This window comes from Salvelinus alpinus, chromosome 30 (genome assembly GCF_045679555.1).
Source record: "Salvelinus alpinus chromosome 30, SLU_Salpinus.1, whole genome shotgun sequence".
Taxonomy (NCBI): Eukaryota; Metazoa; Chordata; class Actinopteri; order Salmoniformes; family Salmonidae; genus Salvelinus; species Salvelinus alpinus.
In genome coordinates, this window is record NC_092115.1 from 42,108,743 (window position 1) to 42,134,176 (window position 25,434).

Sequence of the window (25,434 nt, forward strand, 5' to 3'; positions counted from 1 at the left end):
ACATCCACTGAGATCATGGACATTTTACTGGCACTCCTTAGAGAGAGCCATTGGAGTATCACTGAGACAGGTTGCGTTTGCAGGGACCCAGTCCTCTCACTCAATGGCGAAGGAGTCTGAATGAATACTGAAGTGAGCTCGTGGATGCTGGAATGAGACGTGACATGCTGCAAGGCTGTAGGAAGCGTAATATAGGGAGGGACGTGTGAGGTGTCCTGTTGAAATCGGGACATATGGGCGATTCTGATACTATAGAAGAAGGGAGATAAGAATGGATGGAGATATATGATATGATATTATATATTATATGCTGGAGGAAGGGTATGTGACGGGTTATTGTGAGTGATGGAGGTAGGGGCTGAGGAGGTGTGAGGGGAAATTAAGGATGGTGCGACATGTCTGTCAAGGACTTTGGGGGTGGAGAGAGATATTACAGGGGTGATTGAATAATGGCATGACAGTAAAGGAGAGAAGAGGGAGGGAAAGAGAATAAAAAGGGAAGAGAGAAAGGGTAGAGGGACAGACGGAGGCAGAGAAAGAGAATGAAAAGGGAAGAGAGAGAGAGAGAGGAGAGACGGAGGCAGAGAACGAGCGGAGAGAAGAGAGAAGGTCAAAGATGAGGGTAGGCAAAGGGAAGGGAGTGTGAAGAGAGAGTGAAAGAAGAAGAGCGACAGAGTGATAGACAGAGGCGAAAGGGCAAGAGATGGGTTGCAGAGGGAGGAGGGGAATTGGGAGAGAGTGGTAACAGTGTTAAGAAAGCTGTGACATTGCTGTCTACCCTGCTTCTGCTTTGTAACACTCACTCACATACACACACACACACCTCCAGGGCTTTCCTCTGCTAATTGGCTGAGCCCTTTTGATAAATGAGGGTGGGATGTGTGTGTGTGTGTCAGGGGGCAGGGAAGTGTGTCTACTGAGGTGCAGAGGGCGCGGGACTAGCAGGCTCTAGGGAGGAGGCTGAATGTCTTATTGGTGGAGGTGGAGGGAGCCCTGGAATCCTCTGAGTCTGCTCCACTGATTCAACGCCACTGGAGGACAGAGGACACACACACAGAAAGACGTGCAGTGGCGAAGACACAAACTTTCTCTTTCTCTCGTACATACACCAGACAATCAGACAGACTGCTAGAAACTCAGAACTCAAGGTCGAGCTGCTGAGAGGAAAGGAGAGGAAATGAGAGGAGAGGGAAAAAAAGTGCAGGAAGGGATATGGAGGGGAGAAAGAGAGGGATGACAAGATGGAGGGAAGGGGAGAGGACAAGGAGAGTATAGAGAGAGTCAGAGGAGAGGGAGAAGGATGGACTTGATGGGGAGTAGAGGAGGTGAAAGACATTAGAGAACAACATTAAAAGGAAAGGCAGGAAGGAGAGGTGGTTGAAGGATAGGACCAGGGGGATTAACATAGTCCAGAGAGAGAAGAGTGAGGACAGGGGAGAAAGAAGGGAATAGATATTAATACAGGAATGAATCAAAGAGACAAGGGGAACAAGGGAACACATCTAGGAAAATAAATAGGCATGACAAAAGAGGGTGAGATGACAAAGAATGACTGAATATTACACATTCAATTGCTACCAATACTCATGGACCAGGCACAATACCAACAATAAAACATGGAGCCCAGAGAGGATTGACATTATCTTTAATTTAAGACAATCATCCACAGAAGCATCTCTCTTTCACCCACCTGTCACGTATACTCCCTCTCCGGCCTCTAGGTCATCAGGCTGCTGATTTCCCTGCACACCTGTCACCACCGTCAAGCGCACCAGCGCCTCGTGACACTCCATCACCTCCTTGATTATCGACCCTATATCTGTCACTCCCCTTGGTTCTTTCCTCGGGTGTTATTGACCGTTTCATGTTGGTGCGTTTGTTTCGTGTTCATTTATTAAAACACTCACTCCCTGTACTTGCTTCCCGACTCTCAGCGCACTCATTACACCAGCGCCTCCCCTCCTCTAGCCTCTGACTGGGATAAACCGTCAAAGATGGCTTTTACATGGTTGAGATCCCACCCATTCACACACACCTCCCCCTCCTCTCCTTCTGGTGTAATGAATGAGAGGTGCTGTGGTTTTAGAAGTAGGTATCTAGGATTTAAGGGTGAGTGTTAACAGCACGGAGCTGGCCGAGGCGAGACGCAGCTTGACGACTGGCTATAAACCCAGAGTAGGGAAGGAAGGAGAGAGACAGGCAGAGAGACAAAAGATAAGAGAGGAGATAAAGCCTGATGGATGGTCATGGAATGAGAGGAGTGGAGAGAAGAGCAGGAGGGAGGGATACTGGGCAGCGTAGGGCTGGTGTGGTACACAGTGAAGGCTTCTCCTGAATGCAGCTGAAACACACAGTGTGTGTGTGTGTGCGTGCGTGCGTGCGTGCGTGCGTGTGTGTGTACAAGCAATTAACATCCCCTTCTGCTAAGGGTCATGTATAAAAATGCTGGGCAGGCCATTATTTTGGCTATGCCCACATAGGATGACAATGTCCCCCATCCACAGGGCACGAGGAGTCACTGAATGGTTTGATGAGCATGAAAATGATGTAAACCATACGCCACGGTCGTCTCAATCACCAGATCTCAAACCAGTGGAACACTTACGGGAGATTCTGAGCAGCACCCGAGACAGTGTTTTACAACGCCATCAACAAAACACCAAATGATGGGATTTCTCTTGGAAGAATGGAGTCACATTCCTCCAATACATTTCCAGACACTTGTAGATTCTATGCCACGGTTCATTGAAGCTGTTCTGGCTCGTGGTGGCACAATGCCCTACAAAGACACTTGTAGAATCTATGCCACGGTTCATTGAAGCTGTTCTGGCTCGTGGTGGCACAATGCCCTACAAAGACACTTGTAGAATCTATGCCACGGTTCATTGAAGCTGTTCTGGCTCGTGGTGACACAACGCCCTACTAAGACACTTTATGTTGGTGTTTCCTTTATTTTGGCAGTTACCTGTTGTTGGCAATATAAAATTGAGTGATGGTGGAGATCCTTTTAAAACTTTGTTTGTATGGCAGATTTTATGGAAATAAAGGATGTTAGCCGATTGCCTTGCTTCAACCACTGGGCCAATCACAGACTGGATTAATGGGAGGCATGTATGAATATAATCCATGAATCCATCAGAGAGATGCTGGCTCTGGTCTGACCTTATTAACGGTCAATGACCTTATGAATGGACATATTCAACTCTGTAATTATGCCAGCTGAATAAAAGACTAGCTGTGTGTGTGTGTGTGTGTGTGTGTGTGTGTGTGTGTGTGTGTGTGTGTGTGTGTGTGTGTGTGTGTGTGTGTGTGTGTGTGTGTGTGTGTGTGTGTGTGTGTGTGTGTGTGTGTGTGTGTGTGTGTGTGTGTGTGTGTATGTGTGTGTGTGTGTACGTGTACGTGTACATGCATGTGTGAGATTGTTACCAAGCAGAAGCAGGGTCGACAGCAATGTCACAGCTATCTCAACAGTGTTAAGAAGGGGGAAGAGGTGACCGACACTGTCATATCTCACACAGCAGGGCCCACAGCCATCACACTGCTGGGAGCACTAAGGCAGCTGACCTGGAAGAGTCAAAGATAATACAAAGGACACACACTCAGTCACCAGAAATAATGTTCACAATCACTCAGTCACAACACAGAGTACATTCACACAACAAAACATCATACCGTAACCTTTTTTACGCTTCCTTCCGTGGTCTCTCACACAATATAAACACATACTGTACACACACACACACACACACACACACACTGTAACCCCCATACTCTGTGTGTTTCAGCTGCATCCAGGGGAAGCCTTCACTGTGTACCACACCAGCCCTACGCTGTCCAGTCTGTCCAAACCAGTGGTGCTGTGGACCCAACAGGACGTCTGCAAGTGGCTAAAGAAACACTGTCCACACAACTACCTAACCTATGTAGAAGCCTTCTCCCATCACGCTATCACAGGTAATGTCTGGCCTTCTCCCACCATATACTATCACAGGTAATGTGTGGCCTTCTCCCACCATACACTATCACAGGTAATGTGTGGCCTTCTCCCACCATATACTATCACAGGTCATGTGTGGCCTTCTCCCACCATACACTATCACAGGTAATGTCTGGCCTTCTCCCACCATATACTATCACAGGTAATGTGTGGCCTTCTCCCACCATACACTATCACAGGTAATGTCTGGCCTTCTCCCACCATATACTATCACAGGTAATGTGTGGCCTTCTCCCACCATACACTATCACAGGTAATGTGTGGCCTTCTCCCACCATATACTATCACAGGTCATGTGTGGCCTTCTCCCACCATACACTATCACAGGTAATGTGTGGCCTTCTCCCACCACGCTATCACAGGTAATGGCTTATCCTGAGAAACCAAATCCCACACAAGTTGTATAGTTCTGTTTAGTTCTGGTTCCATAGCATAGCTTTTCAACTGTGGGATTTAGGAAACGGTTTACACCCAAATCTCTCACTAGGAGATGTAAAGACCATTCATGCGATGTGAGCTAAGAAAGTGGGTTTTAGGAAGCGGGTCACAGGAAGCGGGTCACAGTCTCTCACTAGGAGATGTAAAGACCATACATGCGATGTGAGCTAAGAAAGTGGGTTTTAGGAAGCGGGTCACAGGAAGCGGGTCACAGTCTCTCACTAGGAGATGTAAAGACCATACATGCGATGTGAGCTAAGAAAGTGGGTTTTAGGAAGCGGGTCACAGGAAGCGGGTCACAGTCTCTCACTAGGAGATGTAAAGACCATACATGCGATGTCAGCTAAGAAAGTGGGTTTTAGGAAGCGGGTTACAGTCTCTCACTAGGAGATGTATAGACCATTCATGCGATGTGAGCTAAGAAAGTGGGTTTTAGGAAGCGGGTCACAGGAAGCGGGTCACAGTCTCTCACTAGGAGATGTAAAGACCATTCATGCGATGTGAGCTAAGAAAGTGGGTTTTAGGAAGCGGGTCACAGGAAGCGGGTCACAGTCTCTCACTAGGAGATGTAAAGACCATACATGCGATGTGAGCTGAGAAAGTGGGTTTTAGGAAGCGGGTTACAGTCTCTCACTAGGAGATGTAAAGACCATTCATGCGATGTGAGCTAAGAAAGTGGGTTTTAGGAAGCGGGTCACAGGAAGCGGGTCACAGTCTCTCACTAGGAGATGTAAAGACCATACATGCGATGTGAGCTAAGAAAGTGGGTTTTAGGAAGCGGGTCACAGGAAGCGGGTCACAGTCTCTCACTAGGAGATGTAAAGACCATTCATGCGATGTGAGCTAAGAAAGTGGGTTTTAGGAAGCGGGTCACAGGAAGCGGGTCACAGTCTCTCACTAGGAGATGTAAAGACCATTCATGCGATGTGAGCTAAGAAAGTGGGTTTTAGGAAACGGGTCACAGGAAGCGGGTCACAGTCTCTCACTAGGAGATGTAAAGACCATACATGCGATGTGAGCTGAGAAAGTGGGTTTTAGGAAGCGGGTTACAGTCTCTCACTAGGAGATGTAAAGACCATACATGCGATGTGAGCTGAGAAAGTGGGTTTTAGGAAGCGGGTCACAGGAAGCGGGTCACAGTCTCTCACTAGGAGATGTAAAGACCATTCATGCGATGTGAGCTAAGAAAGTGGGTTTTAGGAAGCGGGTTACAGTCTCTCACTAGGAGATGTAAAGACCATACATGCGATGTGAGCTGAGAAAGTGGGTTTTAGGAAGCGGGTTATAGTCTCTCACTAGGAGATGTAAAGACCATTCATGCGAGGTGAGCTGAGAAAGTGGGTTTTAGGAAGCGGGTCACAGGAAGCGGGTCACAGTCTCTCACTAGGAGATGTAAAGACCATACATGCGATGTGAGCTAAGAAAGTGGGTTTTAGGAAGCGGGTCACAGGAAGCGGGTCACAGTCTCTCACTAGGAGATGTAAAGACCATACATGCGATGTGAGCTGAGAAAGTGGGTTTTAGGAAGCGGGTTACAGTCTCTCACTAGGAGATGTAAAGACCATACATGCGATGTGAGCTGAGAAAGTGGGTTTTAGGAAGCGGGTTATAGTCTCTCACTAGGAGATGTAAAGACCATTCATGCGAGGTGAGCTGAGAAAGTGGGTTTTAGGAAGCGGGTCACAGGAAGCGGGTCACAGTCTCTCACTAGGAGATGTAAAGACAATTCATGCGATGTGAGCTGAGAAAGTGGGTTTTAGGAAGCGGGTCACAGGAAGCGGGTCACAGTCTCTCACTAGGAGATGTAAAGACCATTCATGCGAGGTGAGCTGAGAAAGAAGAAACGCTGCGTTTTTGGGAAAGAAAGGGAAGGCTACGTACTGTTGAAGTCGGAAGTTTACATAAACGTAGGTTGGAGTCATTAAAACTCGTTTTCAACCACTCCACACATTTCAACCACTCCACACATTTTTTAACAACCTACAGTTTTGGCAAGTCGGTTAGCACTGTAACGTCTGTTGTCGGATGAAGAAGGAGCGTGGTAAGCGTTCATGATTTTTAATAAACTGAACACCGCAACAAAATAACAAAGTAGAAAAAATGAAAGTGCACAGTTCTGTCATGCAACAAAACAGCTAAACAGAAAATAACTCCCCACAAAACCCAAACGGAAAATGACTACCTACATATGATCCCCAATCAGAGACAACGATAGACAGCTGCCTCTGATTGGGAACCATACTCAGCCAAAAACAAAAGAAATAGAAAACATAGATTCTCCCACCCGAGTCACACCCTGACCTAACCAAACATAGAGAATAATTAAGGATCTCTAAGGTCAGGGTGTGACAAGGACATCTACTTTGTGCATGACACAAGTACTTTTTCCAACAATTGTTTACAGACAGATTATTTCACTTATAATTCACTGTATCACAATTCCAGTGGGTCAGAAGTTTACATACACTAAGTTGACTGTGCCTTTAAACAGCTTGGAAAATTCCAGAAAATGATGTCATGGATTTAGAAGCTTCTGATAGGCTAATTGACATCATTTGAGTCATTTGGAGGTGTACCTGTTGATGTATTTCAAGGCCTACCTGCAAACTCAATGCCTCTTTGCTTGACATCATGGAAAACCAAAAGAAATCAGCCAAGACCTCAGAAAACAAATTGTAGACCTCCACAAGTCTGGTTCATCCTTGGGAGCAATTTCCAAATGCCTGAAGGTACCACGTTCATCTGTACAAACAATAGTACGCATGTATAAAAACCATGGGACCACACAGACGTCATACCACTCAGAAATGAGACACATTCTGTCTCCTAGAGATTGTGGTGTAATATTGACTCAGAAATAAAACACTCTTACTAGAACTTGTGAATTGAAAAATGGACTTAAAATACAAAGTAGCAAAGCCGAGTCCCTCCATGGAAAGACTCAATTACAAACGTAACAAAGCCAAGCTCTCCATGGAAAAAACAAAATGTTCATATTACAGAGTCCTGCCTTTATAGGATTCTGTCTTTGCATAACGTATAGAGTCCCCTCCCTCTATATGAAAATAGCTTCCCTTGACCTTTCTCCATCACGATCTTTCCATCTCAGTTCTTGCTTGTTAACGCCCACATCTGACAGCTGTATAGGTTATAATGGTAGCAGGGCCCTGGTCATATATGTTCCATTCCTTATATGGCCATTCTGTCTCAGCTCTTCAAAGTGGACAGCCTAGATGCTGCTAATAATGGAAATGTTATCATAGTGATGAGTTTTGCTCCCACAAGATGAACGTACTTTGGTACGAAAAGTGTAAATCATTCCCAAAAGAAGAGCAAAGGACCTTGTGAAGATGCTGGAGGAAATAGGTACAAAAGTATCTATATCCACAGTAAAACGAGTCCTATATCGACATAACCTGAAAGGCCGCTCAGCAAGGAAGAAGCCACTGCTCCAAAACCGCCATAAAAAAAACAGACTACGGTTTGCAACTGCACATGGGGACAAAGATCGTACTTTTTGGAGAAATGTCCTCTGGTCTGATGAAACAAAAATAGAACTGTTTGGCCATAATGACCATTGTTATGTTTGGAGGAAAAGGGGGAGGCTTGCAAGCCGAAGAACACAATTTCAACCGTGAAGCACGGGGGTGGCTGCATGGTGTTGTGCTTTGTTGCAGGAGGGACTGGTGCACAAAATAGATGGCATCATGTGGGAGGAGAATTATGTGGATATATTGAAGCAACATCTCAAAACATCAGTCAGGAAGTTAAAGCTTAGTCGAAAATGGGTCTTCCAAATTGACAATGACCCCAAGCATACTTCCAAAGTTGTGGCAAAATGGCTTAAGGACAACAAAGTCAAGATATTGGAGTGGCCATCACAAAGCCCTGATCTAAATTCCATAGAAAGTTTGTGGGCAGAATTGAAAAAGCGTGTGCGAGCAAGGAGGCCTAGAAACCTGACTCAGTTACACCAGCTCTGTCAGTAGGAATGGGCAAAAATTCACCCAACTTATTGTGGGCAGCTTGTGGAAGGCTACACGAAACGTTTGACCCAAGTTTGACTCATGCCTTCAAACATACCTTCGTAAAACTGACTATCCTACCGATCCTTGACTTCGGCGATGTCATTTACAAAATAGCCCTCAACACTCTGCTCAGCAAACTGGATGTAGTCTATCACAGTGCCATCCGTTTTATCACCAAAGCCCCATATATTACCCACCACTGCGACCTGTATGTTCTTGTTGGCTGGCCCTCACTACATATCAGTCGCCAAACCCACTGGCTCCAGGTCATCTATAAGTCTTTGCTAGGTGAAGCCCCGCCCTATCTCAGCTCACTGGTCACCATAGCAACACCCACCCATAGCACGCGCTCCAGCAGGTATATTGCACTGGTCATCCCCAAAGCCAACACTTCCTTTGGCCGCCTTTCCTTCCAGTTCTCTACTGCCAATGACTGGAACAAATTGCAAAATTCTCTGAAGCTGGAGTCTTATATCTCTCTCTCTAATTTTAAGCATCAGCTGTCTGAGCAGCTTACCGATCACTGTACCTGTACACAGCCAATCTGTAAATTTCCCACCCGACTACCTCATCCCCATATTATTACTTACTCTCTTGCTCTTTTGCACCCCAGTATCTCTACTTGCACATCATCATCTGCACATCTATCACTCCAGTATTAATGCTAAATTGTATTTATTTTTGCCTCTTGGGCCTATTTATTGCCTACCTCCCTACTCTTCTACATTTGCACACACTGTATACAGATTTTTCTATTGTGTTATCTTCTAGTTGCACACAATCCCGGATCCGGGAGCACCCTCATCAGTAAAAAAGCTGACTAGCATAGCCTAGCATAGCGCCACAAGTAAATACTAGCATCTAAATATCATGAAATCACAAGTCCAAGACACCAGATGAAAGATACACATCTTGTGAATCCAGCCATCATTTCTGATTTTTAAAATGTTTTACAGGGAAGACACAATATGTATTTGTATTAGCTAACCACCATAGCAAAAGACACAACTTTTTTTTCCCACCATTTTTTTACTGCATAGGTAGCTATCACAAATTCGACCAAATAAAGATATAAATAGTCACTAACCAAGAAACAAATTCATCAGATGACAGTCTGATAACATATTTATTGTATAGCATATGTTTTGTTAGAAAAATGTGCATATTTCAGGTATAAATCACAGTTCTACATTGCAGCTGCAATCTGAAATAGCGCCGAAGCAGCCAGAATAATTACAGAGACCAACGTCAAATATCTAAATACTCATCATAAAACATTTCTGAAAAATACACAGCATACAGCAAATGGAAGACCAACATCTTGTGAATCCAGCCAATATTTCAGATTTTTTAAGTGTTTTACAGCGAAAACACAATATAGCATTATATTAGCTTACCACAATAGCCAGAAACACAAGCCATTTACCAGCAGCGAAGGTTAGCGATCCTAACAAACCAGCAAAAGATATATAATTTTTGACTAACCTTCATATACTTCATCAGATGACAGTCCTGTAACATCATATTACACAATGCATATAGGGTTTGTTCGAAAATGTGCATATTTAGCGGCACAAATCGTGGTTATACAATGTGAATTGTAGCCAAACTTCAAGCAATCTGTCCGGCGCCATCTTGGAGAGGCACCTAATCTAATCGATAACTAATCGTAAACTTGACTAAAAAATACAGGTTGGACAGCAAATGAAAGATACATTAGTTCTTAATGCAACCGCTGTGTTAGATTTTTTAAATTAACGTTACTACGGCACACAGCGTGCGTTACAGCGAGACCGTGCCGAAATGAATGGCGGAATTATTGTGTAACTTTTTTCAACATAAATACGAATTAACAGCATAAAGACTTCTTACTTTTTGATGAGCTTCCATCAGAATCTTGGGCAAGGTGTCCTTTGTCCAGAACAATCGTCTTTTGGTTGAAAGATGTCCTCTTGTCCTGTAGAATTAGCAGCTAACGCTAGCCATGTGCCGGAGAGGTGTCCAACACGCGACAGCGCGTGACAAATAAATTCCAGAAAATCGCAATAAACTGGTATAAACTGCTATAAGTCGGTTTAAATTAACTACCTTATGAAGTTTTTAAGACAAAAATCAAATTAAATCAGAGCCGGAGATATAGAACTTCTCAAACGAAAGCTTTTCAGGACGCCATGCTGGTGTCCCTCCTGTGTCAGGCCCCCCGTTGAAAAGGTCGGACCTTCCGTTCCAAGAGGATTTATAGTGCCCCAGATGATGCAATCCACTCCATTCAAATTCTCACCGCTTACTGACATCTAGCGGAAGGCGTATGCAGTGCATGTAGCCCCATAGCTTACATTGGAATTTATAAACTGGCCCTAGAACAGAGACCTCGATTTCAGAAATCTCACTTCCTGACAGGAAGTGTGCTGCAGAATGAGTTCTGTTTCACTCAGAGAAATAATTCAAACGGTTTTAGAAACTAGAGAGTGTTTTCTATCCAATAGTAATAATAATATGCATATTGTACGAGCAAGAATTGAGTACGAGGCAGTTTAATATGGGAACAAAATTTTTACAAAGTGTAAACAGCACCCCCTATTGAGAAAAGGATTTATTGACTGTACGTTTGTTTATTGCCTACCTCCCTACTCTTCTACATTTGCACACACTGTATACAGATTTTTCTATTGTGTTATTGACTGTACATTTGTTTATGTGTAACTCTGTTGTTGTTTTTGTCGCACTGCTTTGCTTTATCTTGGCCAGGTCGCAGTTGTAAATGAGAACTTGTTCTCAACCGGCCTATCTGGTTAAATAAAGGTGAAATAAAAAATATTAAAAATAAACATTTTAAAGGCAATGCTAGTATGTAAACTTAAGTGTATGTAAAATAATTCTCTCTGCTATTATTCTGACATTTCCCATTCTTAAAATAAAGTGGTGATCCTAACTGACCTAAGACAGGGCATTTTTACTAGGATTAAATGTCAGGAATTGTGAAAAACTGAGTTTAAATGTATTTGGCTAAGGTGTATGTAAACTTCCGACTTCAGTTGTAGATTATTATTAAAAATCAGCCGTTTCTAGCTACAATAGTCATTCACAACATTAACAATGTCTACACTGTATTTCTGATCAATTTGATGTTATTTTAATGGACAAAAAATCAGCTTTTCTTTCAAAAACAAGGACATTTCTAAGTGACCCCAAACTTTTGAACGGTAGTGTATATACAGGCCTCAACCACTACCCTGAGAACACTTGATTCAGTATATCATGCGGCCCTCAGGTTCATTACAGTTCAAAAACGTCTAACACATCATTGTGATCTCTACAGCGTGGTTGGCTGGTTGTCATTGACCTTGTGTAGGCTTAAACACTGGTATACACTGATTTATAAGGCCATACTGGATAAAATGCTATTTTATCTCTGATCTTTTTTAATCAGGTCGGTAAATAAATATCAATTACAGTCCCATTCTCATTTGCTTTTAACAGTACCAAGAATTAGGACAGGTCATGGTAGAAATAGTTTTAGTTACTCAGCACCGTGGTCCTGGAATTCTCTCCTGAACATTTAAAAATGTGATGATCTAGTTACGTTGGTGGAGTTTTAACACTTGATCGATGTAAATATCATAGAAGAGTGTAATTGTCTTTAGCACAGCTGTTTTTTTGTCTTTTTTTACGTCATACTGTATGTAATTGTTGTACTGTACGTGTGTCTATAGTTTTGTTTAATGTTGTGTTAGTTTATGTCTGAAACTTTGTTCCCCCGGCTCCTATTGGACCAGGTCTCTCTTGAAAAAGAGATGTTATCTCAATGAGAAAAACCTGTATAAATAAAGGTAAAAAAATGTATGAAAAATAAATGAAGCTGGTTGAGAGAATGCCAAGAGTGTGCAAAGCTGTTCCGGTCAGCCTCAGAGAACAACATCGACATATACGCTGACTCGGTGAGTGAGTTTATAAGGAAATGTGTTGGAGATGTTGTACCCACTGTGACTATTAAAACCTTCCCTAACCAGAAACCGTGGATGGATGGCGGCATTCGCGCTAAAACGGAAAGTGCATTTAACCATGGATAGAAGTATGGGAATATGGCTGAATATAAACAGTGTAGTTATTCCCTCCGCAAGGCAATCAAACAAGCGAAATGACAGTACAGGGACCTTGTGGAGTCGCAATTCAACGGCTCAGACACGAGACGTATGTGGCAGGGCCTACAGGAAATCACGGACCACAAAAAGAAATCCAGCCACGTCACGGACACCGACGTCACGCTTCCAGACAAACTAAACACCTTCTTTGCACGCTTTAAGGATAATACAATGCCACCATCGCGGCCCCCTAACAAGGACTGCGCCCCCCCCCGCTCTCTCCTTCTCCGTGAGTAAAACAGTTAAACGTATTAACCCCCGCAAGGCTGCTGGCCCAGACGGCATCCCTAGCCGCATCCTCAAAGCATGTACAGACCAGCTGGCTGGTGTATTTACCGACATATTCAATCGCTCCCTATCCCAGTCTGTTGTCCCCACATGCTTCAAGGTGGCTACCATTGTTCCTGTACCCAAGAACTGAACTAAATGACTACTGCCCCGTAGCACTCACTTCTGTCATCATGAAGTGCTTTGCGAGACTAGTCAAGGATCATATCACCACCTTCCCAACCACCCTAGACCCACTTCAGTTTCCATACCGCCCCAACAGGTACACAGACAACGCAATCGCCATCACACTGCACACTGCCCTATCCCATTTGGACAAAAGGAATACCTTTGTAGGAATGCTGTTCATTGACTACAGCTCAGCATTTAACACCATAGTCCCTGGGTCTCAACCCCGCCTTGTGCAATTGGGTCCTGGACTTTCTGACGGGCTGCTCCCAGGTGGTGAAGGTAGGAAACAACATCTCCACTTCGCTGACCCTCAACACTGGGGCCCCACAAGGGTGCTTGCTCAGCCCACTCCTGTACTCCTTATTCACCCACGACTGCGTGGCCATGCACGCCTCCAACTCATTGCAGACGACACAGCAGTAGTGGGCTTGATTACCAACAACGACGAGACAGCCCACAGGGAAGAGTTGGGGGGGACTCGGATTGTGGTGTCAGAAAAGCAACCTCTCACTCAACGTCAACAAAACAAAGGAGCTGATCGTGGACTTCAGGAAACAGCAGAGGGAGCACCCACATATCCACATCGAAGGGACAGCAGTGGAGAAGGTGGAACGTTTTAAGTTCCTGGGCGTACACATCACAGACAAACTGAAATGGTCCACTCACACAGACAGTGTGGTGAAGAAGGCACAACAGCCCCTCTTCAACCTCAGAAGGCTGAAGAAATGTGGCTTGTCACTCAAAACCCTGACCAACTTTTACAGATGCACAATCGAGAGCATCCTGTCGGGCTGTATCACAGCCTGGTATGGCAACTGCACCGCCCTCAACCACAAGGCTCTCCAGAGGGTGGTGCGGTCTGCACAACGCATCACCGGGGGCAAACTACCTGCCCTCCATAACACCTACAGTACCCAATGTCACAGGAAGGCCGAAAAGATCATCAAGGACATCAACCACTGCCTGTTCACACCAATAGAAGGCAAGGTCAGTACAGGTACATCAAAACTGACTGAAAAACAACTTCTATCTCAAGGCCATCAGACTGCCAAACAGCAATCACGAACTTGGAGAGGCTGCTGCCTACATTGAAACCCTTTCACTGGCCACTTTAATAAGTTGATCACTAGTCACTTTATACAACGCACTCTAAATAATGCCACTTTAATAATGTTTACATATCTTACATTACTCATATCACATGTTCTGTATATACTGTATTTTACACCATCTATTACACTTTGCCTTTACCGCTCGGCCATCGCTCATCCATATATTTATATGTACATATTCTCATTCACCCCTTTAGATTTGTGTGTATTAGGTAGTTGTTGGGGAATTGTTAGATTACTTGTTAGATATTACTGCACTGTCAGAACCAGAAGCACAAGCATTTCGCTAAACTCTCATTAACATCTGCTAACCGTGTGTACGTGACCAATAACATTTGATTTGAGCTGTCATCAAGGCAACGTGTGGCTACTTTAAAGAATCTCAAATATAAAATATATTTTGATTTGTTTAACACTTTTTTGGTTACTACATATGTGTTATTTCATAGTTTTGACGTCTTTCCTATTGTTCTACAATGTATAAAATGGTAAAAATAATGAAAAACCCCTGAATGAGTAGGTGGGTCCAAACTTTGACTGGTACTGTGTACTGAACCAGAATATAAACGCAACTTCACCTCGTCTGAGAAAGATGTACATGGTTATCAAAACATCACGCCAGGCTAAGCTCACACGAAACACATCTCTTCTTTGAAGTGTTTCTATGCGATAAATGAATAATGTAAAAATGATTGAAACCAATTCCCTATTTGACCACTAGGTTATATTGGTATTATGACACCTCAACTGTGGTGTTCTGTTATTCTTGTTTCTTTGGTGGGGACAAGCTGATTTTGACTTCACAGTAGGTCAGTGCTATCAGGATCCATGGGACATCCCTATCCTAAACCCTAACCTTAACCTGTACCCTAACCTGAACCTGTACCCTAACCTGAACCTGTACCCTAACCTGAACCTGTACCCTAACCTGAACCTGTACCCTAACCTGAACCTGTACCCTAACCTGAACCTGTACCCTAACCTGAACCTGTACCCTAACCTGAACCTGTACCCTAACCTGAACCTGTACCCTAACCTGAACCTGTACCCTAACCTGAACCTGTACCCTAACCTGAACCTGTACCCTAACCTGAACCTGTACCCTAACCTGAACCTGTACCCTAACCTGAACCTGTACCCTAACCTGAACCTGTACCCTAACCTGAACCTGTACCCTAACCTGAACCTGTACCCTAACCTGAACCTGTACCCTAACCTGAACCTGTACCCTAACCTGAACCTGTACCCTAACCTGAACCTGTACCCTAACCTGAACCATAACTCTGACCTAACCTTTATATTTATTTATTTTATTTATTTCACCTTTTTTTAACCAGGTAGGCTAGTTGAGAACAAGTTGTCATTTACAACTGCGACCTGGCCACGATAAAGCAAAGCAGTTCGACACATATAACAACACAGAGTTACACATGGAATAAACAAATATACAACCAATAACACAGTAGAAAAATATATACACAGCATGTGCAAATGAGGTAGGATAAGAGAGGTAAGGCAATATATAGGCCATGGTGGCAAAGTAATTACAATATAGCAATTAAACACTGGAATGGTAGGATGTGCAGAAGATGAATGTGCAAGTTGAGATACTGGGGTGCAAAGGAGCAAGATAATAAATAAATACAGTATGGTGATGAGGTAGATGGATGGGCTATTTACAGATGGGCTATGTACAGGTGCAGTGATCTGTGAGCTGCTCTGACAGCTGGTGCTTAAAGCTAGTGAGGGAGGTAAGAGTCTCCAGCTTCAGAGATTTTTGCAGTTCATTCCAGGCGTTGGCAGCAGAGAACTGGAAGGAGAGGCAGCCAAAGGAGGAATTGGCTTTGGGGATGACCAGTGAGATATACATGCTGGAGTGCGTGCTACGGGTGGGTGCTGCTATGGTGACCAGTGAGCTGAGATAAGGCGGGGCTTTACCTAACAGAGACTTGTAGATGACCTGGAGCCAGTGGGTTTGGCGACGGATATGAAGGGAGGGCCAGCCAACAAGATCACACAGGTCGCAGTGGTGGGTAGTATATGGGGCTTTGGTGACAAAACGGATGGCACTGTGATAGACTGCATCCAATTTGTTGAGTAGTGTTGGAGGCTATTTTGTAAATTTCATGCCGAAGTCGAGGATCGGTAAGATCGTCAGTTTTACGAGGGTATGTTTGGCAGCATGAGTGACGGATGCTTTGTTGTGAAATAGGAAGCCGATTCTAGATTTAATTTTGGATTGGAGATGTTTAATGTGAGTCTGGAAGGAGAGTTTACAGTCTAACCAGACACCTAGGTATTTGTAGTTGTTCACATATTCTAGGTCAGAACCGTCCAGAGTAGTGATGCTGGACGGGCGGGCAGGTGCGGACAGCGATCGGTTGAAGAGCATGCATTTAGTTTTACTTGCGTTTAAGAGCAGTGGGAGGCCACGGAAGGAGAGTTGTATGGCATTGAAGCTGGAGGTTAGTGTCCAACGAATGGCCAGAGGTATACAGAATGGTGTCGTCTGCGTAGAGGTGGATCAAAGAATCACCAGCAGCAAGAGCGACATCATTGATGTATACAGAGAAGAGTTGGCCCGCGAATTGAACCCTGTGGCACCCCCATAGAGACTGCCAGAGGTCCGGACAACAGGCCCTCCGATTTGACATACTGAACTCTATCGGAGAAGTAGAATCTATACCTTTTTCTCCCTGAGTATTCTTTACAACTCTTTATATTTTCAAGCATGGTGGTGGGTGCATCATGTTATGGGTATGCTTGTCATCGGCAAGGAGTAGGGAATTTTTTGGATAAAAAGAAACGGAATAGAGCTAACCACAGTCGAAATCCTAGAGGAAAATCTGGTTCAGTGTGCTTTCCAACAGACACTGGGAGACCTTTCAGCGGGACAATAACCTAAAACACAAGGCCAAAAATAAGTGGCGTACTTGAGTGGCGTACTTACAGTTTTGAATTAAATCGGTTTGAAAATCTATGGCAAGACTTGAAAATGTCTGTGTAGCAATGATCAACAACCAACTTGACAGAGTTTGAAGAATTTTTAAAAGAATAATGTGCAGAAATGGTACATTCCAGGTGTGCAAAGCTCTTACAGACTTACCCTGACAGACTCACAGTGGTAATCACTGCTAAAGGTGATTCTAACATGTACTGACTCAGGTGTGTGAATACTTATGTATTCTGTATTTAATTTTCAATAAATGTGCAAAATGTTAAAAAACATTTTTTTTGCTTTATCATTATGGGGTATTATATGTAGATGGAGGAGAATATATATTTTTTAATCCATTTTGAATTCAGGCTTTAACTCAACAGAATGTGGAATGAGTCAAGGGGTATGAATACTTTCTGAAAGCACTGTAACTATGTAGATAGGCCTGCTATAACTGACAGAGATGTATTAATTTGAAGTAGCAGAAACCTATACAATCTGGCTAACTACCAAGCACATCCCCAGCCAAGTCAGAATCCGCCTGTCTTGCACTAACCTCACCTCCGCATGGCCCTGGTGAGATTTAGATTTTCACACTCCGTCTGTGACAGAATCATGTACAGCACGTGTCAAACTCAATGCCCGTATGTGGTTTGAGTAAAAACCGTAACAACAAATAATCTGGGGAAAAAAACTATCTCAACCGACATTAAAATGACTTAATAGAAATCGATACTGTGTAGAAATGATCATGAACGTTTATTTATAGTCTCTTCATTCTGTCCAGCTTGCTAATAGAAAATTCCAAAAGTGATGGTAAATATTTTTAGCTAATTTGGAGGGCGAGGAAATGTAACAAGTGCGACACCCCTGGACCTTGAATGTGGCCCGCAGAGAAATACGTTTGACACCCCTGATGTACAGAATCAGTGTGCGTGTGTGAGCGCCTGGTTTTGTGTGTGTGATAGGCCTACCAAACCAGGGACACGGATTCGGACTCAGTCAAAAACATTTCAAACCCGACAGTAGTTCATGTACAGTAGGCTACAAATGTCATATCTTAATTTGATCATTCTGTCATTGCAGAGAATATTGCTGCACTGCAGGAAATTCAAATGATCCTCATGATGAACATAAATTGACTGAAAACCTGCAGTTCTCTGTCTATCACTAGATCTCACACCTAAACTACATCCTGCTGTAGCCTATGAAAACGAATTTCCCGTTAGAAATGATCACTTTTTTACATTTTTATAATGCTGCAGGATTATTTTACTCCTGATGAAACTGGTCAAATTAAGATCCTACATCTGTAGGCCTTAGGGAGGGGCCAACTGGTTTGATATTGTATGAAGCTGCCACACAGGGTATTTTAGGATCTCTTGAATTTGTATTTAAGTGTAATTTTTGTGGCTTACATGACGGGAATGTCTCCCTTTTGCCCTCAGAACTTCTTTATCACCAATTAACTGTGTGGGTGGATTGAACAAAGATGTTTCTACAGAAACAGAAGAAAGTTCTTAGTCATTCCACCAATTTGGTGCCTTTTGAGAAGTGTAACTTTTGATTTTAACATTCTGTCACATGTTCAACTTTGTTAACAAAAATGTTTTCCCATCTAAAATAATGACTATAGTAAGTGCCTAATAAAGTAACAGGGTTGACTGTAACGGAGTTAATGATTTATGATTAATGACAGCCATTAATCCCCTCCTGCCAGGGGGAATGGAAGACGTATAGGTACCTGCTCAGTTTTCCAGATTTATTGAATAATCCATGTGGTCTATATTAATAAAGGGCACTCAATTTAATATAACAGGCTTAAATTCAATATCGGTGCACAATTTCTACTTAGAATATCAAATGAGGCAAAAGGCACTGTTTTAGTGGGACAACGCTTCTATTTAGTGTTCTTTTCCCTTCTCTCTACTTCTCTCCTTCTATTTGAGGGCTATGCCCTGAAGGCCATTATTAGGCTCGGTATTAATTCTGTCGGAGGGGAATTGGATTGGAGCTCTTTTCATCTGCTTTGTCTCATTTGTACACAAAGGAACCAAGGGCAGCGCTTTTCTAGGACACCACGTTTCTGGGGGCACGAAGGAGAGACCCACTGGCTGAGGTGGGAGGGAGGGCTGCGCGGAGAGGTGTGTGTGTGTGTGTGTGTGTGTGTGTGTGTGTGTGTGTGTGTGTGTGTGTGTGTGTGTGTGTGTGTGTGTGTGTGTGTGTGGGCTGAAAGCACCTAAACTCAGAAAATACGTAGTTTAAAGAGGAACACAATCCCTCACATGGACAGAGAGCAAGAACAACGCCCCTAACACACACACACACACACACACACACACACACACACACACACACACACACACACACACACACACACACACACACACACACACACACACACACACACACACACACACACACACACACACACACACACACACACACACACACACACACACACACACACACACACACACACACACACACACAGAGAGATGTATTATTTCTGGTAACCTTGCTGTTTGTCAAAGAAAATGTTTCCTGGAGGTTACATAGCGGCCAAACAATGCTCCTGCTCTCTCTCTCTCTCAAGTGTGGTGATTCAGCTCTTCAGTGTAGTGTGTGCATGCCACAGGGGACCCCTGATTGGAGGTATTGTGTGTGCCCTCCAGCCATCCTTCAGTATGTGTGTCTTGTCCTGGTCTGGCTGGTCCTGCTCTGCTAGCCTGTCCTCTTGGGTCCCTTATAGAATGAGTGTTAGTAGAACAGTAAAAGGCTGTGTTGCTTGTGTATAACGCTGACAACGGTGAGGAAGACAGGGAGCTGCTGTCATCAAGGGGATACCCAAGGCCTTGTCCAGTGTAAAGTGAGATAAGACAGAGAGAGAGGAGAGTGGTGGTTGGTTGGTGTGTTTGTTTGTTCTCCCTGGAGGAGCAGTGAGTGGCCTCCCCCTCCTTGTTCCTCTGTTAGGGGTAGACAGAGAGCTGCTGTATGTGGTGTCACCAGGAGGATACCACAGAAATCTTATCAAGTAGCCCGATAACTTCTATACTTCCTGAAATGGAGAGAAGTAGGTATGGAGGGAGGGAGGGAGAGAACAGGAGAAGAGATGAGTTGGATGTATCTGCCAGCTCTGAGATGAGGCTTGTTTTTGTTTTGTCACTTGCTCGCAAGCCAGCGTGCAACTATGTGTGTGTGCCTGTGACTATGTGTGTGTGCCTGTGACTATGTGTGTGTGCCTGTGACTATGTGTGTGTGCCTGTGACTACGTGTGTGTGCCTGTGACTACGTGTGTGTGTGCCTGTGACCACGTGTGTGTGCCTGTGACTACGTGTGTGTGCCTGTGACTACGTGTGTGTGCCTGTGACTATGTGTGCGGTTGTGTGGATGTCTATGCTGGGTTTTTGCCCTGTGTCAATGTCCAGAGAGGTAAATGAAAATGGATGGATTGATTAGGAGAGCTAACGGTATGAGTAATATGTCTAATTATCATGTAGACCTCACCCTGGCTGCTACAGCTATGATGGATTCCCGCAACCCCGGAATGATTGAAGGACAATCCCCTACCGTTTGGAAGCGCGTGCCCACGCGTGTGTATAACGCACGTGTCATCTCTGGCCTCTGCGTTTCTGTGTGTGTGTTCGTCATCCCCTCTCTCTCCCTGTGTAAAGCGGGATGCTTACTGTGGTTAATGGTATGTTAAATGTGTGTGTGGCCCTGGGAGCCCATCACCTTGGTGTTCTGGTTGAGACATCCTCAGTAAATCATCTAGCTGAATGAACCTCACTGAGCTGTCCTGCTCGCTGTCATTAAATCAACGACTCGTGGGTAAAAACAGAGAAAACACAGTTGACGCTTAGCTATAAATCAGCAGGGATAACAGCATACACACACACACAGAGAGAGAGACAACACATGCATCTGCACTCCATTACACACTCAAAGTAAAAGCACTGCCGACCTAACAAGTGTCACGCAAGTGTGCTTAGCAAGTAGCACTTCCTCCTGATTCTGGTACTGAGGCTCAAACCCAGGACCTCTGCCACGCTAGCACACAGGACTGCCCTCCCAGAGCATCTTGCCAGTCAGCGCCACAGGAAAGCTAGCTATTTGGCAGTGCAAGTGGGGACAATTCAGGCTGAGGAGTGAGTTTCACACATCCAGCCAGCTCATTTTTGACTGCAGTCCCTTGGCAGGTGATTAAAAATAATGAAAATGTCAATACAGACAGACAATGAGCACATATAGAGCAACGAATGACAAACAACACTTTTTATTTTGGATTTTATTAACCCCCCTCTTCAGAGGACACATATCTTGTTGTTTTTTTACAAGCTTTTCCGCTAGATATACATATGTTTGACATACACATTTGACATACATGGTACGTTTATATAAGCAGTCACATAACAATAATACATTACCAAGCATCAGCTCTTTAATCCCACCCCTCAGCCTCTCTCAGCCCATCCCACCTCTCACCATAGACCACCCTCGTTTGGTTTCCACGTGCCATATATTTTTCAATTGCGCTGTGATGTTTTACATAATTTTGAAACTTTATAATCGTATAGTATCCACAGATAGTATCCACAGATAGTATCCACAGATAGTATCCACAGATCCACAGATGTGAGCTGAAGATTAGAACCTTTCTGACCAGTATTATTATATTATTTATTGACTGACTAGTTTTTCCTAGCCACCGTGCTTCTACACCTGCATTGCTTGCTGTTTGGGGTTTTAGGCTGGGTTTCTGTACAAGCACTTTGAGATATCAGCTGATGTACGAAGGGCTATATAAATCAATTTGATTTGAAATTTGATTTGATTTGACTATGGCTTTCCAAATCGCCCAACACTGCTATTTGTAAGGTTGATTTTAAGTGCATGTTGTGATTTTTTTTAACCATTCCTGAACCTGTGACCAAAAACAAGCTACATAGGGTCAATACCAGAATAAATGATCTAGTGATTCTGTCTCTTTACAGCAAAATCTACTGAGCTGAGATGGTTGTATGCCACATATATATAGCATTCTGTTGGTGGCAAGAATTTTGTATCATAATTTAAATAGAAAAACTCAAAGTGTTGTTTTGTACCAGTTCATTAACCATGTGGCATGGAATTGGTACATCGAAAATCTCTTCCCATTTATTTTGCAACCTGTATGGCACAGCTGTCAACATTTCTGTCCTGAAATGAAACTGGTCTATTTTTCTATTTATACCAGTTCCTTTCAGACAATTTGTATCTTTAATATATGGCAGGCGAAAAAGTTCCCTACCTTCTCCCTTTTTCTACTCGACTCCTCCATTTTTGTGGTAGTGCTGCAATCAGTTGGTTGTTAAGTTTGGATTGAGCAGACATTCCCATATATTTTCCATAGCTGCATATGTGACATAACTACATAATTTATAATATCATTAGTAAATATAATACAATAAAAAATAAAATAAAAAATCCATAAAGAATATTTTTTTATTAATCAGTATATTTGAGTTTAAACAGAACATTTGTTGTCATATTTCTTCCATCTATTCTGGGGGATAAAACTGAAATCGTAACGAACTCTGCATGACTTGTTGAAGAAAGAGTGGTACTTTTAACAACATTTTAATTTTTAATTAGTCATAAATTATAATTTTTTTCTGTTAATTGTCAAAAAGGAATCTTTGAACAAAGGATGAGCCTCTTAATAATCTACTGGAGAACCAGTTGGGGTTTAAGTATAACTTATAAATGAGTGAAGCTTTTAGTGAGAGGTTTAAAGATTTAATATTTAATCATGTTAGTGTAACGTTCGTTCTCCTCCTCGGACGAGGAGAGGCGAGAATCGGACCAATATGCAGCGTGGGTTGAATACATAATGAATTTATTACATCAAGACGAACACGAAGAACACTTGAATAAACTACAAAATAACAAATGACGTGAACCGACCTGAACTTGAGAACAAAACGCACGAACGTACGAACAGGAACGAACACACATAGGAACGAAAACGAAACAGTCCCGTGTGGCACAAACACTGACACAGGAACAAACACCCACAAAACACACGTGAAACCCAGGCTGCCTAAGTATGATTCTCAATCAGGGACAACGATTGACAGCTGCCTCTGATTGAGAATCATACCAGGCCGAACACAAAATCCCAACATAGAAAATCACACATAGACAACCCACCCAACTCACGCCCTGACCATACTAAATAAATACAAAACAAGGGAAAACAGGTCAGGAATGTGACAGTTAGACCCCAAACTCATATGTCTGGCTTAGCATTCCAAATAAAAGGAAATATTTTGGGCTCATATCATTTTTTTCAAATGAATCGTCTGCAGTAGACAGCACCATTAGTAAGTAAACGGTGATAGGACCAAAGAGTTAATCAATGTGATTTTTCCATAATATACAAGTATTTACCTGTTCATAGTTGCAGAATCATATCTATTTTTTTCAAACTTTCTATTGAAATTGATTGTGGTAAGCTCATTTATACGTTTTGAGACGTGTCTTTTGACGATCCAATACGTACAGTAGACTGCAGACAGACGGCATAACATAAAAAACATAAAAAGCAATCAAACAAAAAGACAATGTCTACACACCTCACAAGCTACAGACAACAAACAACATGGAAAGCAGCTATAAACAGCTATAGATTGTGTTCACACACCTGATTGTCCTCTAGCCATGTCTTTGGGTTGTTTGTGAAAGCGCGGAAGGTAGCGCAGTTACCTGTGTCTGAAGGCAGTGTGTAAGAGACTTATTCTTATTGGGAACTACAGTATCCATCACCTCTCAGGGCAGACCTTGTGGATCTGCTGCCATGGATGGTCTGCTTGATGGAGGCACTAAGTGGAGGGGGAGCCAGGCCATATAGGATCTTGAAAACAAGACATGCGTCTGTGTATTTCACAAGACTTTCCCAGATCACTAGCTCATGCTTTCTTTTTATTATTTTGTATTTCTTTATTTTGGACCCCTTTTTCTCCCCAATTTCGTAGGTATCCAATTGGTAGTTACAGTCTTGTCTCATCGCTGCAACTCCAGTGCGGACTCGGGAGAGGCAAAGGTCGAGAGCCGTGCGTCTTCCGAAACACAACCCAACAAAGCCGCACTGCTTCTTGACACAATGCCCACTTAACCCAGAATCTCTAGTGGCACAGCTAGCACTGCGATGCAGTGCCTTAGACAACTGTGCAACTCGGAGGGCCAGCTCATGCTTTCTGAGGATGTTACAATGGTGTTGGCTATTGGACTTTTTATCAAGCACCTTGAGAGCATCTTTGTAGAAAGACTGAATCGGTTTCAATATTGTACAGCAAGCTTGGGACAACTACAGGTAACTGCCAAAATAAAGAAAACACCAACATAAAGTATCTTAAGAGGGCGTTGTGCCACCACGAGCAGCCAGAACAGCTTCAATGAACCTTGGCATAGATTCTACAAGTGGCTGGAACTCTATTGGAGGGATGCCATACCATTCTTCCAAGAGAAATCCCATTATTTGGAGCTTTGTTGATGGGGGTTGAGATCTGGTGACTGACACACACACCTACCAGCTCTCACCTCAGAATTAAACGTTCATCATGTTTCTAAAATTTCAAATTTCAAAGTTGTTCCAAATGTCGATTTTCAAAGTGTTTAATGTTATGTTTAGGCATAACCTCTGAATGGTTAAGGTAAGGGGTTAAGGTTAGGGATAGGCTTAAAACTAAAAATGTCAAAACAACTTTCTATCGCTGGATTCAAACTTGCAACCTTTGGAATCAGAGGCAGATGCCTTAGCAAAACCGAAACTTACACGAAGGTAACATCAGTGTTGCCCCTAGTGGCCAGTGTCCACGTCGTCTCCCAGCGTCCTCAGACATGGATGAACGTCGAATACTGACTTGTATTACGGGTGACCTGGCTGCACACACTTTAAACCCCCTGTGCTCCTCCGGGACCCCTCTTTCAAAGTCAATGAGATCTCTTGTTCTAGCTATGGTATCCAATGGGGAGCTCGGCCTTATGGGATGATAATTGCTTAACTAACTCAGAAGCTACACCTGTGTGGAAGCACCAGCTTTCAATATACTCTGTATCCTTCATTTGCTCCTTTATTTTGGCAGTTCCCTGTAGTCAAGCAGTAGGGGAGAGGGGTAGGTTGAGCCATTTTTTAAATTCAGCATCACTCCATCAAGGGAAATTTAGTATTATTTCTAACAAAGACATATACCTATATTTCAGGATGTTGTGTTTCCCTGGAAATAATCAGAATTCATGTAAACGTTACAGTTTTGAAAACATAGCTTGTCCAAACAAA

General features: G+C 43.3%; 1 protein-coding gene across 1 annotated transcript in view; it reads left to right on the top strand.

The window, feature by feature from the left end:
* The window catches only part of LOC139560081 (sterile alpha motif domain-containing protein 10-like), a 104,192-nt gene that overhangs the window by 70,922 nt on the left and 7,836 nt on the right, over window positions 1-25,434 (top strand). Inside the window, exon 3 of the mRNA XM_071376580.1 lies at window positions 3,786-3,954. Within this exon, the coding sequence (XP_071232681.1) occupies window positions 3,786-3,954 (169 nt within the window). The remainder of the gene's footprint in view (window positions 1-3,785; window positions 3,955-25,434) is intronic.